The following is an 18,378-nucleotide window of genomic DNA, read 5'->3' as shown; positions in this document are numbered from 1 at the left end:
CGAAAAGGGGTGACTCAAGTTGGTATACCTTTTTTTAACACCCTATATATTCATTTATCTGCGATCGAGTAGAGTAGATCAAAAACCAATAGATAACCTAAATACCTTTGATGAAATATTATTCATTAATTTAGACAAATTACTATGATAAAATGCAAGTGAAAGCATAAACTATCAGTTTATTTTAAATGCGTGGGATAATTAAATTCTATTCGTGGTTTGATTTCATAATATTCATATTTATGAACAACCTCTATGAATAAACTATTTTCCAATAACCTATAAATCTATTATCCGGTACGGCAAGAAATAATCTGCTTTAATCCAATAAAACACTACCAGGGATTGGAATAAGCAATTATGTTATTTATTCGTGTCTTCCAAGAACATAAATAGAAACTGGATATTTCCTCATTATATTTCCTACATGTCTGACGCTTCGATAACAACATCACTCCGGTGGGGGGCGTCCCACGTGTAGATCCACCGAGCGCGGAGTCGGCGTCAACTGAACCGACTCATATTGAATTATCTCGTTCACACAAAGCGTTTATTCGCTTCGCTAACACATTCTGCTCTCCTTCAGGTAGCCTTCTTTCTGTATGACTTTGTTCTATCGAACCTTTTAGCTAACGATATTTGTTCAAGACCTTTTATTACTGGGGTAGCCGGGAGGGTTTTCTGGGCTTTAAGATAAGGATTTTGTGTGTTATTTCATTCAATTATATGAATGCTGTTACATGCCCTTATGTACCTACCTGTATGATTCTGTAAGTCTGTTCAAGTACAATCAATGGCATGTTATAGTGACTTTACCCATTGCCGTGTTCATCGTATCCTTAAGTACGAGGTAAGATGTGAAGTAAAACAGCAACTTAAACTAGAAAATAATTTGTTTCTCAACAATGCCACAGAAAAGTAATACTAATATCGTAATGCAAAAAGCGGAGTCTTGTATAAATATAAATTAGAGTAACTAGCTGGGCGTCCACCTGACTGTACGCGGGTAATGTGATTGTGCGGCCAGACTAGAGAGAGCCACTTCAAACAACTTATGTTTTCTATTTACATTTTAATTTCTTCTACGCTTGGAGCGAGATGTAATGTTTTTTAAGTTTTAACATTTTGCAGGGAGGTTCCAAGTTAGGCTTCTTTCCCTGTTAAATGTATGCATATGGCCATAATATTATAATTTTTATATACCTAAATAACTCTAGCTGGTCGGTTTCAACATCTACTAAGTTAATTACTTAGTCGCTAGTAGGATACCTAAATGAATGGCACTGATAAACTACTAAACCGATTTAAATAAAAACTTTCTCCATTTGAATGCCTCAGTAACAAGGCTACTACTTTTTATTCCTGAACTTTAAGGAAAACCTATTAAAGCAAAGCGAGGCGGGAAAATCTCCTTGGAAAAAGCTACTGTTACATAATTAACGGCATTCATTTACAGTATTGTGCAAATTAATGTGAACACGAGTGAAAATTTGAAAAAAATACATTTATTGGCTCAAAAATAAAAAAACTGATTTATATTAATACAATTTAAGTTATTTTGATAGAAAATGTGTCCTCCCTGGCTTTTATAACTTCTTCAACACGTTTTGGCATAAAATCGATATGATTTTAACAGTTTTATGATATTTACTGGTCTAAAAAACTTATATGGATTACAGCCTCAATCATTTTAGTTTTTCTTGTGCAATCCGTTTTACGAAGTCTTACTTTGACGATGGCCCACTTATTTTCAATGGGATTAAGTGCCGGTGAGTTCTCAGGCCATCCAAAGGCATGATATCTTGTTGTCCTTGAAATATTTAAGCATAATCTTGGACACGCGGAATGGAGGCGAATTTTGTTGAAAAACTTATTGACCGTTATCATCAAATTTTCTTAGTTCAACTTCTAATCTCCGTTCTTGCAAGTCACTGGATTTTAGCGAGTCCATCATCCCTTCGACGGGCACAAGTCATCAGGTACCTATATAAGAAAAACAGCCCCAAACTAAGAAAAGTTGATGCTAACGGTCAATAAGATTTTCAACAAAATTCGCCTCCATTCCGCGTGTCTAAGATTATGCTTAAATATTTCAAGGACAACAAGATATCATGCCTTTGGATGGCCAGAGAACTCACCGGCACTTAATCCCATTGAAAATAAGTGGGCCATCGTCAAAGTAAGACTTCGTAAAACGGATTGCACAAGAAAAACTAAAATGATTGAGGCTGTAATCCATACAAGTTTTTTAGACCAGTAAATATCAGAAAACTGTTAAAATCATGTCGATTCTATGCCAAAACGTGTTGAAGAAGTTATAAAAGCCAGGGAGGACACATTTTCTATTAAAATAACTTAAATTGTATTAATATAAATCAGTTTTTTTTTATTTTTGAGCCAATAAATGTATTTTTTCAAATTTTCACTCGTGTTCACATTAATTTGCACAATACTGTACGTCTACAAGATACATTAATATCACACAGTGTTTTATTACCAAGTTTATCTAAAATATTTTATCTGAAAGCTGAGTAGACAGCGAGATGGCTGTAATCCTCTAACAACTATGTAAAGGTACGATTGGCGTCTTAGCTAGGCAGGTGTTCCTGTGTGCATCTAACGCCCAGTTTCACGAAAGATATGTAAGTAGGTAGGTTGTCATGCTCTTCGAAATACATGTAAGCGTTGAAGGGATCTCAGTTTAAAGTTTCTTCCAGCAACTGGACTTTATAATTTTAACTTCTAGTAAAACACTAATCATCGATTTTTAACCAAATAACTACATACACATTATTATCTGGATCCATCTACATTAATTGACTTCATTTAAACTTTTAATAAGAAGCAGACGTATTTTTAACCATGAAAAACTAAAACGAACATCTTCCAAACCGACAAACTTTCCATAAACCCCAACACGTACCTTCTCATTGATGATGCAGTCCAGATCGTCTTGGCTGGGCGAGCCGAGCACGCCCAGGATGTGGTTGAGCTGGTCCAGGTAGTGCTTGCCCGGGAAGATGGGCCGGTTGGACAGCATCTCCGCCAGGATGCACCCCACCGACCAGATGTCGATCGACTTGGTGTAGCCCTGTGTAGGGGTGGGGTTGAGATTAGAGTGTGATGTGACGGTGATGAGTTGGAGTGAAGCGGTATACGGTGGAGAGTTGACTTATGTTCACAGTATAGCGCTATAGTGAGACCAACTGTGTGACGCAAATATAATAATATGCTATTGTACTCGCGAGAAATGAAAAAGTTTCACTTTCCTTTCCTTTTTCTCTGTTCCATTTTACTTTTTCATAGTTCGAGGGTGTATTAGTGCTATTCGGTCAAAAGGGGCATCTGTTTATTATAAGTATACTTTTTAAATATTACACACAAGTATTTTAACTGAAGTACTGTGTAGGTAGGTAGTTAGGTACATATATGCCGTTGTGGCTGAAGCCCACAAGCTCCCAACATGTCAGCACGGCTCTATGATGGATTGAGATGACGGCTTCAGTTCAGAGGCCGCGTCCCAAAAGATCCCGACTGACACTGATGGCCCTTTATGTATCACACACGGAATATTACAGCGACGGGACACGAGGCATGCGGGACGTGACGTTGAGTAAGTTCATGTTGTTACAAACTAGTGGCGTTTATGTTCGGTGTTGTTTGGCAGTGTCAGAAGTTTAAGTCCAAGATGAAAGCTTTACAAGAAGAAATGAATCTTTTATGATAAACAAGTACATTATAACTAGGGTTTTACTATGCTTTTGCTGTCCATTTGTAAAGCTGGTGACTCGCCTTTGAGTCTACTACCCCTTCTTCGTGGGATTACAGTCGTGAGTATATTTATGTCCATGATACCTAGTTGAAAAAGCTTACAGGCTCTTTAAATATTTTCAATATAAATACCAATACATAATATTCAGAATACAAATCGATTTTAAAAATAGAATCGTATTTTATATGCTTCTAGAATTCACAAAACAAAAACAAACAAATACGATACAACAATAATTATTACTGTGGTGTGTATTGCTATAAAGCACTATTAATTTTGCCAGAATCGGTGAGTTATGAATTATGAATATTATGATACGTCCCTGTTGAATGTAATATCCAGCCGTGATGCCTGGCAGTGTGAGAACCTGAGAACCTCCTCACGATTTCCACTCACCTTGGAGTTGAGCATGATCTCGGGCGCGCGGTACCAGCGCGTGGCGACGTACTCCGTGAGGAAGCCCGTGTGGTCGTGGTCCGGGTCCGCCACGCGCGCCAGGCCGAAGTCGCAGATCTGAGGACGAAGCAACGGTTAGGTAACTCTAGCTGAGTTGAGCACACGCTGTGTAAGGGGCAAGGGCTTAGGTAAGTAGCCGGTTGTAGTTGGATGAGCCAGGAAAGTGTTCTGAATGTCCTTGGAAACAGCATACGTCCAAGCTGTACTCATTGTGTAGTGCTCAGAGTATTTAGTAATTATTGACGTGTATTAATATATTTTCAAAAAATTATATCTTTATAATTATATCTTCGTTACGTCGGAATCGCCCCCACTATCGACATAATCAAAAAAATATAGGTAGGTACCCAACCCGTTTCCATTGGCCACTGAAGCTTTCAGTCTCAAACAGACGTCGTTTTAAAATAAAACGCAAAGATTTAGCGAGTTCACCGCCGCCTCCGCAGCTTATTCTTTTATGGTTCGTTTTATACGACAATGAATTTATTGTGCGACCGCGGCGCCGCGACACCGGCGCTCCGCCGAGCCGCATTCGTGATAAGACCCCGCCTTTGTCGACTACGGTATCCTATTCTATGTAGTAAACGGAAAAAGCCGTTATAGAATATTTTTGGGTGTATAGCTTTTGTAAAAGTCCAAAATTACACACATCTACTGCTGGACATGGGCATCTACCGACACTAGAGGAACATGCTTTGGCAGGCATAACGCAGATAGCACATAAAATAAAAAATTAATACCAAACATGTATTTTTCCGAAAATGACAATAACTAACGTGTTGAATTTGTACTAGAGACAGTAACGAAAAGCTCCAATAGATATAATAGGCCAGGGAAACACATTCTAAATGGACAAACGTTACTTTAGAACTCGGAAATGCATAAAATATCAATATAAGAGAAACGAGAGAGGTGTCGCTGGCTTCAGAATCCAGCAGAATGTAAATCCGCAATCTCTACTATACAGAATCTTGAATTTGAACAGTTGAATCTAGCACAAGGACTGGCAGTAGAAGCTTAGCGTATATTCTCTGGGGCAGACAGTTCGGCTATCGCATTGGGATTGTTTCCAGAGCTGGAATAGCCGTGCAGGTTATGTTTCAAATAAAAATGGCGACTCCGGGTTATAGTTCCGTGGCTTCGTGCTGTCTCCAATGCGCCAGCGAGGACTCACGTATTATGAGTTTTAAGAAGCTTTTGTACCTAGCAGATAATAACTTTTATTATGTTCGTGTCGTTTCTGTGTGGTTTCTAAAGCCAGCCCAGATACATTGTGTTCTTTGAAGTCACCTTTGTATAAATGCAAAAAATATGTAGCAGTCGCAATAAAAATATACTTATTACAGCCACTTCGGTCCCCTAAGTAGCCTGGTTTCGTATAGCAGCTGAATACAAGTAACTACATAGTTCAAAGGTAAATTTAGCAGGCAGCATTTAGGCACTAGCGCACACTAAAGTGCCTCCGACTAGCTCGCACGTGAAAGCCCTCAATTCCCACCTCTACCATTAACCTCCGAACCTAAATTACCCTACTTATGTCCCGTGAACGGTTTAGGCTGCACACACACCTACGAGTGATTTAGTAAAGTGGATCAACGAACATACTGGACTACTATTTAATTATTACTAATACTATATATAGCTATGGCCTGCGTCGATTGAGCCCTCTGTACACACCTTACATAAATTACTTGGATCTTATAACTACGTAGATTTTTCATCAGACAAACTAATCAAATTAATCTGGAAGCTCAAGAGAGAGTTGAAAGACTTTAGTGCAAATGTTTAAACCCATATGTACCTATCTATGTGAGAACGAGAAACGTAAATAGGTATCCATTTTGTCTGTAATCAAAACTACCCATATCACATTACAAATAGACTTACAATTAATTCCTTTCAGTCTATGTACACCTTACATACTAACCGTTCCGATTAGAATAAGCTTGCGATTGTTAAATGTAAAACAAGGCTCAAGGTGTTTAAGATGTCAGCGATCTCGGCGCGATATTAATGAGTCAATCTCCGGGATTGTCGAGAACCCATGAATAAAACATGGAGCTCAGACTGCTCTGTGCACCTGAGGTTGTACCTAGTTTATACTTTGAAATTTTAATTATGCTTTTTTGCACACCCAGTTAAAAACTTGCAGACAATGAACAATGCGCAATCGCTTAGTAAAGTTAATCGGTGGATTTAAAAATGAGGTCAAATCGAACGAATTGAATTTTTTATTTGTTTCTTACTTTTCTAGTACATGTATAAACCTTAGAGTTCATTTATTTTCACGCTTTATTGTACACAAAACATTATAAATAAACAACAAAATGAAAAACACGTTCAATAGGGCATTTAATCCCAGAAGCTCGATTGCTACCATCATAGTTTTGCCCATATACAGGTAGGCAGGTTTACATAAGTCATAATGGTACCACATAAATGGACTCACCATCCATCCTACATTCAGTCAATGGTAAAAAATTGAGCGGACCACCGACCGACTACCAAGCTCAGACGGGTAAGCGCCCGCTTCTCAAGCCAGAGATGCGGGTTCGAATCCCGGCGCTGACATGTACTAATGAGTTCTTGTATGTATGTATGGTATATGTATGTAGGTATGTAAAAATTTTACTCACCTTCAAATCGCAGGTGGTGTTGAGGAGCAGGTTCGACGGCTTGAGGTCGCGGTGGAGCACGTTGGCCGAGTGGATGTACTTCAGCCCGCGCAGGATCTGGTACAGGAAGTAGCAGATGTGGTCGTTGCTCAGTTTCTGTGGACAGGGAGATGGGTTACTTGGTGTTCAGGGCTTAGACACAAGAAAGGGTGCTAAGAGGGTTACTCTATTCTGATAAAAACGAACGAATGAGAGATGTCGTGCAATCGGCACGTTCAATACAACGAGATAGAGTCGGGGCTCGCACAGCAGCGTTCCGAAACTTCGTTTTTCGTGATAGAGTGACACCCCAGGTGCCAGGACGCTGACAGGCGGTTAATAGCAATGTCATTAGTTTTCCCTTCGCTTTTAGCGATAAGCCTACCTATTGAGTAATATCCATTGTATTAATTTTTTATTTTACGTTCTGATGTTAAGTCAATAAATTAGTATTATATTCTCCCTCCATATTAATAAATTCCAAACAACAATTCAAATAACTTTTGATAGCCAGATCCGTTTCCGATCTGTTAATTACTGTTTCACGGTGTTACAATATTGTTGTTTCGTCGGAAAATTCATTAAAACATTTGATATCCGAACAAAGTAAACTCATTAAACATACTTTACCTGTGTTTTTAACAGTTTATAAAGGTCCGTTTCCATTAAACACTGCACTATGTAGACATCCTTCATTTGGTCGATTGAGTCTGCCCGCAGAATATCCCGAATGTCAATGATCTGGAAATAAAAAAAATGTTAATTATTATAGCCGGTAAACCAGAAGCTCGCGTGGAAAATGTATAATATTTTGGTCACTGAGAATTTACTGTCCACTCGACAGCGGTGAACCCAAAAAGGTGGTCATATAAAGTTTTAATTAAATAGTAAAAGTACTCTGAGCTCTTCAGGGATGTCCTGGCTACTCCTGACGTGTAATAAAATGCGTCCTTTCACACATCCTCTTGCTCGCTATGTCGCAGAAACAAACCCAAATACTCGAGAAAGCATGTTGACACTTATATTAATGTGCCTGCATTACACACTGTGCTGGAACCTTGTTTGAGAATGGAGAGAGCAACTATGGCATTGTTGGCGAAATAGGGCAAGGGCTTTTATATACATTACTATTGTTAGAATTGTATTTACTTTTCTTTACATAACCGTTATGAAAAACAATCAGAAAAAAACAAAACAACAGACCGTAATAGTCCCTATAGGACATGCGTCTCCCACAGCTTCCCATGCTTGTATGAGATCTTGACAAGCAATCAGTCAGTCGGTAACATTGAAAACTAATAAAACAGATACAAATCACGACATCCGCTTATCACATAATCTATCGAGAAGAGTCTTTATTCCGAATCGCAGAACTGCGGACAAATTTTGACAACTATAATCAGATCCGGAGATAATGTAAAGAATTACATATTTATAAATTCAAAAATCATACGAATATACAGTATACCCTGAATCACCCTCTTTTATATACCAAAAAAGATGTGTACTTCTACGGTTTGATGTTCAATAAAATACACTTTCATTATGAAAAACGTAAACCTGTAAACACAACAAGTATTCCATAGGTAATAAGGAAAGGCGTTCCCTTGAGCAAAATTGAAAGCGTTCCGGCATAATTTCCATCGGAATGCCTTTACGGACCGTTTATGAAGGCATAGTGAAAAAGGTAGGCAAGTTTTCAGTTTCGCCTTTGTGAAAAGTTAATTTAGTTTCCAGTGAATTCAAAGGAAAATTGGGATAATGAGTTGAAAAATATAAACGTTCACTGAGTCAGAAAGTTAGATGTTACTTTTTTAACAGTTATCGGGTCGATAAAGTACGAAATCAGCACTAAGATGGAGGGCAATGATGTCCTTAGATTGATCCTAGCATAGATTATTTGGCTATGTCAATGATGGGATAGGGTGGGTTGTCTACGTAAATGTATGTAGATTCAAAACTTACATTTTCATGCTTAAACCTGGTGAGGATTTTGATCTCCCGCAGGGTCCGCTGGCAGTACGTCTGATGTTCAAACGGCGATATCTTTTTAATTGCCACTTTTGCTTTTCTCATGTTGTCGTATGCTGACCTGAGGATAGAAATAATCAATTATAGTTTTTGGAAATATATTTAAGAATTCGATTATGGAATTTAGGAACAGTTGAAATGTTACTTTTAACGTCAGGTACCTACATTGTGCCGATCTCTAATCTTTACATTACCCTCGTTTACCGAACGTCCATTTATGGGCCGACATTGGAGAATTGAATACTCACTCAGTATTTGTTGGAAAACATTTAGTAGTGACTGTACCAAATGATCATCTTTACAGTAACCGTCCAACGTGAAAAAACCCATTTACAACCATTTTGTCATTCCTCTTCTGCACGAAATAAGTGTTTATTTTGCAATATTTCATTTGGGTTGTAATGTAAGCAAATGTCGGGGGAATTCGCATCGGCTCCGTAGCACTCGTGACAAATGTCAAATGCGGAATGTCGAAGATGGGATCAAGCCTTTTACAGCCCGACCACTAAACTTGTCACTGCAGCCGCTGTATTTATTTGAAGTTAAGGCTACTACCAAATAACTAGCTATCTAGATGGATACAGATTACATTATTACCCACACGGTACGGTAGAACCTTCATAAAATTCTAGAGCAAAAGTGGTAGGCATTACAGGCAAGGGTGTGACACTCGTCTCATATGTGAAGATACAAAGTTTCGTGAACGATGTATACTCGGAAGCAATAAAAGCGATAAATCATACGTTACTGACGTGAATTGTATACATTTTTGGTAGGGTTGGAGCGCCGTCGTAAATTCGGTATTCGCGCGCTGTAAATTGTAGGAACTAACACCCATGTCATTCTATTTGTGACTCGACTCGACCGAAATACGAAACGGCAGTACGAAAACCGTAGGTAGTGTGAAATTTTGATGCCTAATTAATAATTATAGCATTTGTGTAAAGAATTATGAGTAACCGTACAGAATGTAGAGTCTTCCTATTATTATTGAAAATGTTATCCTCTCCTGTCCTTGTACCCTAAAAGTTTCTATATCTTCTGGAAATATAGTCAGTAAAATACTTAAATAAGATAAGAACGTTACGGAAATAGCTCTAAATCTGTCATATTTTCCACGTGTAGCCCATGTTGCTATCGGCACACAAGAGCTGTGTAATGTGACCGTCATTCAGGTCAAGGGACAAAGGACAACAACGGCCTTGGGTCGCTTATACAGGATATAATCTGTAAAATGACTACCTAAAGATTGCCAAGTTCATGAATACTTAAGGAAATGCCAATATAGTTTACTTTTAAACTTTTAAGAATACTAAAGTACCTACATATTATATGTGTACAGCATGTTATAAAAGTTAAACGTAATCACAATAAAAAATTATAAATTGATAATTTCCATATATTTTTTTTTACCAATCATGAAAAGACAATAGGATAGGGTAGGTAGGATAGGAGAGAATTCCTGGGTGACGGTTCATCTGTTTATTGTATACCCACGTCGGCACATCGGTCGCACCCTGGTCAGTTAGCAACCGAAGCTAATCTGACTGGCCAATCTAGGCCCAGTGTGCTCCGGATGTATACTATAAGGTACTGCTGTTACGTCACTCGGAAATTCACCTTTATAATAATTGATTAGAGGAAAGAGAAGCCTTATGAAAAGTTATGAGCAGTATCATTGAAATTCAATTAGAAAAATCAATCATAAGGATCTCTAAGAGCATCGAAGCAGACAGCTTCAATCACTGCAATCGCAATTCAAGTAAAAAATATAACCACAATGAAAGAGTTAATTTTCCGTTTACATAAATGAAAAGAAAAGAAAATGTAAGGAACATGGTTGGATTAGAAGTCGAATAACACACAATGAGGGGTAAATAGGGGGAAACATCGAGCCAGTGATTTACTCAGACAGTAAAATCGTTCCCGCATACATTAAAATAATTATGCCCCTCATAAAACAGAAGCCAAAAAATGTTGAATTTAATTAAGAGTTCTTGTACTTGCTGAACGTTAACGTTGTTTTGCGTATTTTATGGTTAGCACATTAGCTTATTTCTAAATACTGGAATAGCTATAAGGCCTGTAATTTATTTAGTCAGTGATAGGTTGCGAAACGTATCGCTGTTTTGAGAATAGTTTAATTTAGGTAGGGCAGCTTTTCACTGTATTTCGATATCACAATAATTATGTACTTACATGTACATAGGTGTACATAACGATACTACTTAATAAAAACTAATCAATTCATTACTATCATTAAAATGTACTTCAATTGATTAGACGAATGATTAAACACTCATTAAAAGTAAATGTTCCATGAAAACAATACAAGAGGAAGTAGAACGAGATAGATGCATTCAGAAAGTGATTTTATTTATTATTTAACCAGTCGTCTGCAAAACATCGGTTGGAGTAATAATAAAACTGTTTTCCTAGTGTTATTTTGTCAATTTCGCACACAATGTAGCCTGAGCACGACACACAAGGTTACAATGTTGTAGAGCCTTATTGCCCGCCGGTGTACGCGTAACGGCAAATTCATTAGACTCAGCTCAGGAAGATGACCGAATAAAATACCCGTCTAACAAACAATTCCGTTCAAATTAAGCGCTTGCGCCCTGGGAAATTAAGTTTGAAATCGTTTTATTTTTTCGCCGGTAAGAACGCGATTAGTCATCATCACGTTTTAATGAAACACATTCTTACGGATAATTTAGATATAATGAAAATAATGCCATTCATATTTAAACATACTTTAGTATACTGTAATAAAATTATTGTATGTAGTTCAAGATATTTTTATCATAATAGCTATCAGCACAATTATATCACACTCAATAAAACAATTGTACACAACACAAAATAACGCTCGTGAGCACAAAGTGTTGATGCTCACACATTAGCGACGCTCAGCTCCGCGCGGGTGTCAGGTGCCAATAATACCGATACTCCGGATAACTATCCGATTCAGTATCCGTTTCGCGCTATTTGATCAAGCTGAGTGAACATTCAACAGTACGGCGAGATGCGGGTAAACGATAATCTATTATTCCTTCAGATATGTTAGCGGAGGAAATGAGCCTAGAATATTGGGTTACGCTGAAATGAGCCTAGAATATTGGGTATGGTCTGTTATATTACCAACTTTAGATAAGTTGGTAATATAACAGACCATACAATAGGCTCGTATTGACCTACAAGAATTAACTAACTATATAACCATATAGACCTACAAGATGAAAAGTACGCACAGATACAGTGTGTACAAGAAGAAATACTAAGTTATGTGAAGAAATTATTACCGTATCGTATGTATTAAGGAAATTAAATAACATCGATTTCGCCGTCATTCACCATCATTTCATAATAATTGTCAACAAAAATATACACATTAAATAGATACTGAAATATAAGTACCAGAGTAGAAATATCGACTATAGGTACTATCTATTTCTACTTCGCAATTTACTAAGAGGAAATCGACCGATTGAAGCCCGCCCGCGTGTTACACACGCAAATAACAAAGAAGAAAGAATATATTGTACCTACATTGTATTGTGTATACATAATATGTATAAAACATGAAACCCCACTGATCTCAATTACAGTAGATACTGAATATTTAAATTATCCATTAAAACATGAACTGAAATGAAGACAGTAATTAGAATCAAGAGAAACACAAATTCTTTTATAATAAATTCATTATAATGTTCAAAGTTATACTTATGTTTAGTAGATTAAAAACGTACATGTATTATTAATCTCCGTCTTAAGTATATTAGCTTTGTTATACTACTCGGAATATGTAAGGAATATTTATCTTTCTTATGATTCAATTTATATTAAATAGACTCAAAAAAAATATAAAGCCATCATCTACCTAGAGACTAGGTACTCTCTCATCCACATAGATTTGGTCCACATTTTGCAGATAGGCATTATGGAAACCATATTATGGAGGTCATGTTAGAACCGGGATTCAATTCATGAATATGTTCGTTTTATAATACTGCAGGATTATTCGGCAGCATATTATATTCACATTTCCCGTTAAGTAAATAAGTACTCCGTCAACTCCGTGTGGAATATATGTTAGCAAAACATTAATAATACCAGATCCCCATACCTGCTCTGTCCGTGTTATTAATTTCCTATACAACATTCATTGGCCCTTGAAATATCTCATTTGTTTTATCGACAAAGTTTCATACCGCAGGCACTTTATTGAAATGAACAGTACACACTAGTATGACAGTATGTATGTATGTATACTCAGTACGAGTCAGGGGAGTATCTATGTGAGATCGAGGGATGTGATGTGTAAAGCGTGTGAAATGGGTCAAGGTCTTCAACCAGCTAATACGCTTGTTACATGACTATGCATACGATAAAGTGTGGGTCAAGTAAGCCACACCACCGACATTATTCGGCAATTTCTATAATTGAGAGACTGATTGTATGATTTGTAGCAGGTAGTTAAAGGACTATTCCATACACACACTTTTACGCACAATAGGTACATTATAGGATAGAATACCTTTACATATTGCTTTGCCTATGTGGTATTCCCACTGAACCCTATTCGTACATGTTCGACGTTCTCATACCCTGAACAGCCTTTTATCTTGCGGCATTTCGGCATCTGTGCCTGTCCTCGGCATTCTTGCAATGTGGAGGGCCATTGTTTTGAGATGAGCGATTCTGCGGGCGTACACCAACACTAGGACCCAACTGCGCTACTTCAAGTTTAAGAATATTATAAATATTTACCTACTGGAGTGCTTCCATGCTATTTACATTTACATGCCTCCTATACACGATTAGAGTCGTGGTTTGCATGGGCGGGCATATAAATAAATTTTAAAAAAATAATATATTGAGGTATAGTTAAATACCATTCTTACAACAGATAGATTTACATACCTGTCCAAATACATAATTGCCCCCTTTTTTCGTCGCCGTCAAAGTTTTTTCAGCTTAAATTCGTCGATAAAATGAGGGCTCCAAATTTAAGGACCGACGGATTGCTTTTACATAATAAAGGAAAGTTCCTATCCAAACATTGGCTCCGAGGTCGAGACAAGAGTATGAAAATAAAAACTTTATTCATTCGTCCCTTTTTGAGGTCCAAAGTTCAAAGTCAAAAGTTTATAAATAAATGATTCATTTTGAATAAAATTTATTGATATTTTGAATGTAGGAGTCTGACTAGAGTTGCCAGTGTTAGTTGCCAACTGAACCAAACAAGGGAATGTTTAGATAGGGAACAGAAAATCAACATGACACTACCGTGTGATGTTGCCAGCTGTGCAGAACAGTGCTGATGTTTGAATCCTCATAAATTCCAGATAAGCAATTCAAAGGAAGAATTAATTAAGTTTACTTTAGAGAAAGTAGGCTACAATAATAATTGTAATATTGTAGCCTATTTGGAAAGCAATTTTAATACATATAATTGTAGCACACTGTTCTGTTTATACCTACCTAAGGATGGATATATGTATACCTAAGGATGTGTTGGTCCGTATTTATTCGTACGTATATAAACGAGTTGCACATCCGACATGCTGGCTGTTTCAATTTCACGAGTGTCCGCCCGCGGCTGCGCCGGTGCACGCAGTGACCGCGAATAAAGTCGCAATATGCAACCTATAGAGGCGTGGGGCGGGCGCGGCGCGTGGGCGGATGTGCTGTGTTCCAAATTCAAATATAATCTTTTTTTTTCAAACCAGCTCTAGGCGCGCCGCGACAGTAATTGGTATTTTATTTGGCCGGGGAAAGCGCTAAAGGTATTGAAAACCGGATTATTTAAACATTAGGGCTTAATACTGCGGGCTACGTTCATAAAAGCTCGAAGACATACTCTGTAGTTGACAACCAGTCTAACGTGAGTCTAACCATGACTTTAATTTCTGTTAGGAGTTTGCGCCTGATATTGCCCCGCTAGTTATTGCAACTCTAGTAACCAGAAAGGGAATTGAAGCTAAAGGACACACAGCCTTTACACTCTGGATACTCATCTTCCGTAGACATGTAGGTAGATCACATAACGAGTACCGTCCAATAAAATATCATCACAACCATATAGAATGTCGGTCATGTCATATCTAATAGGTCGGCTGGCGAAATTGCGCCTCGCATAAGTCGCATACTGTCTCGCAATTTCCAGTCAAATCTCGCCGAGCGTCAAAGCGCCTGGCTTCCCCTATGAGGGTGTGCTATTAAATTATTCCGGAATACTTCCGAGACACATTTCACTCGCGGATATATTCAACTGCTGTAACTAACGCTATAACGCTACTTCGCGGCTTTATGAGATCTCAGTCCTAGATAGTAGTATTATCTGAATACATCACTATAGTTAGAAAGGTTGCGTGTTTTACGAATTAGATGGGTATTATTTAAAATGCATTTCACCAACTTTGATTAATACGAAGGTAGCAAATATTTTTTTTGGTAAACCCTTTCTTAATAAAACAACAAATTGTTAACTCATTTTACGTAAAACGGCTTTTTCTGCTTGTTACCTTTTTGCCTCGAGGGACTCAATATTATTTGGGTCCTGATCGAGTTTAGAGGTTTTTTTCACAAAGCTTTTGAGGTAATAAAGTTAAATCAATTGAGAAAATGGAAAATATAGAAACAAAAACCTTTTTTCGAGGATTTTATAACATAAAAGTTCCAAAGAAATAGCAGCAAATCACTCCTAAACGGAAAAGGCTAGCTTAATGACGGCGTCTGCAATATTGAGCGCATCAGAATATTAGCAACTAAGGCCCAGTTTTTTGATCCGTGGTCAACTTTAACCATTAGTCAAATCACGTGTCAAGCATGACATCTGCATACGGATTTCGTTGGTTTTTAACCATTGGTAGCCATTTTTGACCAATGGTTCAGTTAACTAGGGATCAAAAAACTGGCCCTAAAACGTAAATATTAAATACCTACAAATATAAAATTAAAAGATTTAAAAAATGGGGGCCGTTTGATGTCGGCATTTTGTGGGTGGAACATTTTTATTTTGGGAAAAGCGAGTAGCTAATCAAGAAAAATGTTAGGTCACACTCACCTGCCTTTTATTTCGGGACGGCTATATAATTATACGGCATAAGTATTGACTATAACAATAACCGATACTTTTAAGACACTACATTTTAATTTAGGATTGGAAACACCTACGATTCTAGAAATACAAACATAACTTAATGATTGTTTGCGTGAATATATTATGTTGAAGAATATTTAGGTTCTGACAACAGGTAAAATCATCCATCAGAATCGGGACCAGAAAAGAACTGATGACAATGACTCATAGGACATCATGAAAGAACAAATATTATCAAAACAAAATACACGAGCCCTTTATGGCCTAAAATAGGCGCAGCGAAGCTTCCTGATGGGGTAATCTGGGCGCCCAATGTAGCCAATATTGTTGCTTGTGACATCATAGTCATATTGCTGCCTTCCACTAATGGCCATTACCTTGCCACACCTTTGATAAAAGGTAACCCATTTTTATTTTAACACTATAATCATTCAGTTATATTATACTGTACTAAAACTTAACTACTATAACTAGATCAGCATGATTGGGTTAAATTGCTAATCATATTGCTATCTAGTAATCTTTAAGACTTGATAAACGTGACGCTTGAAATTAACTTTCCAACAAAATTAAACGACAATAATTTTGTATTACATCTCCCCGAAAAGTAATTTAACTTCCATTAATTTTATTTATGGGAAGCTCTGGATTGCAAACATAATTTGAAAACAATTAATTTACATTTAAGCTGAGCCACATGCCTGGCACCAGGAGGTGAGGATTACAGAGGAGTTCAGTGGACGTTGTTTAACCCATGTAATGTCAGCTGCATAAATGTATATTATGCGGTGGGGTTCTCCAATCTTTGGATGTATGTGTTACAAGTGTTACAACACATTATTGTATGACGAACATAATACATGTGTGACATGAACTGAACCTTATTAATTAAGTATCACTTTGAAATTGATTACACTTCCATAAATATATTATATTATATATGTATTTTAATAACTTGGCGAGTCAAAAGTTATTTCGAGTTTCGGTACAGTAGCCTGCCTTCGGTTTAATCAGTTATAAAATTCCAACCTGTATAATATGTGTACAAAGTAGACTTCATGTTAAGCCTTTAATACCAGTGAAATTTACATAATATGTATAAAAATAGAAGAACAATACACGTTGAAATTCCAATATTTTGCGTCCATTTTAATTTCCGCTTCAACAACGATGCTGAGCAATGAACGAACAAAAGAGAAGATTAAATTTATTTATTTCTTTACTTGTTTTGTTGGAATAATTAATTATTCTTCTATTATGTATGAATGAATTATTTTTATTCGTTTCGCAAAGATACACGTATATATACAGTATACAGTTGGTAATACACGTGTGGGCCTGTGGGGCTTTGTTGAGCATTTATCTAAACAATAACTGAAAGAAAAATGAAACGAATGTAAAATTCCTCTGATCAAATTAACATCAAAGGTGAATGTTACAAACTCTGCAGGCATAATTTTTAAGGCACTCGGTATTGTATAAAAGACGGTTACGCTGAAGTATGACACGATTTTAACGTTTCATGAATCATCCTAATATTTATTACGTACGGCTTTCTTTATAACCGAGTGGGTGCCCAGCGACGGACGCAGGCGCCCAGGTAGACCTAGGCGGAGATGGCGGGACGACCTGGACAGATTTTTGCCGGATTGGCGTCAGATAGTCGACAATAGAGACGTGTGGAGTAAACATGGGGAGGCCTTTGCCCAGAAGTGGGGCACTGAAATGGCTACATAAAAAAAAACGGCTTTCCATCTCGCTGGAGCAATAGCCTCGGACGAGCAACTCCTGGTGGCTCCACTTGTTGGATGAGGAGCAGAGTGTCTCCCCTATGTCCAGCAATGGACATATGAATGCTGGTCATGTCAAGAAGTTAAAAAAGGCATCCCTTATGCGTGTAAAATGCTAAACGGTTATCAAACATCGTTTTACTTATCATACTTCAACAAACATCCAACAAATTCAAAATACATAATTTTAATTTTATCCTCAGGATAAATACACTTTACGGAATTACAGCGCCTTTACGACTCCCTTCTCTCTGGTTACCCGCGCGTTTAACTGCCACGTACGCGATAAATATCGTTGAGCGAATATTAAATTCTCCTTGGCTTTATAGTAGATGAGAATGGGATATATAAAAAATATACTGTCTGCATCATATCATATATCAACGAGAAAGGCTAAACTGTTAATAGACAAATATAATTTAAAAGGTGCCACAAGCACATTATGTTTATGAACTCTTATGTTCGTTGAAATCGCGGTTAAATTTTTCCTCAGCCAAGATTTCACGCCGGTCAGTGCATAGTGCATACACCCAAGAAGCCAGAAAAGTGCGGAGCACAAACAAT

The 18,378-nt window shown here is 37.4% G+C and overlaps 1 protein-coding gene across 1 annotated transcript in view; it reads right to left on the bottom strand.

Annotated features, from left to right (window-relative positions):
- Nucleotides 1-18,378, bottom strand: part of LOC105383721 (mitogen-activated protein kinase 1) — a 50,101-nt gene that overhangs the window by 20,356 nt on the left and 11,367 nt on the right. Inside the window, exons 2-6 of the mRNA XM_038117511.2 lie at nucleotides 8,848-8,974; nucleotides 7,513-7,623; nucleotides 6,865-6,999; nucleotides 4,169-4,285; nucleotides 2,924-3,091 (exon numbers count right to left, since the gene is read on the bottom strand). Coding sequence (XP_037973439.1) covers nucleotides 2,924-3,091; nucleotides 4,169-4,285; nucleotides 6,865-6,999; nucleotides 7,513-7,623; nucleotides 8,848-8,974 — 658 coding nt within the window. The remainder of the gene's footprint in view (nucleotides 1-2,923; nucleotides 3,092-4,168; nucleotides 4,286-6,864; nucleotides 7,000-7,512; nucleotides 7,624-8,847; nucleotides 8,975-18,378) is intronic.

Source organism: Plutella xylostella, chromosome 10, assembly GCF_932276165.1.
Source record: "Plutella xylostella chromosome 10, ilPluXylo3.1, whole genome shotgun sequence".
Classification (NCBI taxonomy): Eukaryota; Metazoa; Arthropoda; class Insecta; order Lepidoptera; family Plutellidae; genus Plutella; species Plutella xylostella.
Note: the sequence above shows the minus strand (reverse complement) of the source record. Positions and strands in the feature narration are given on the sequence as shown.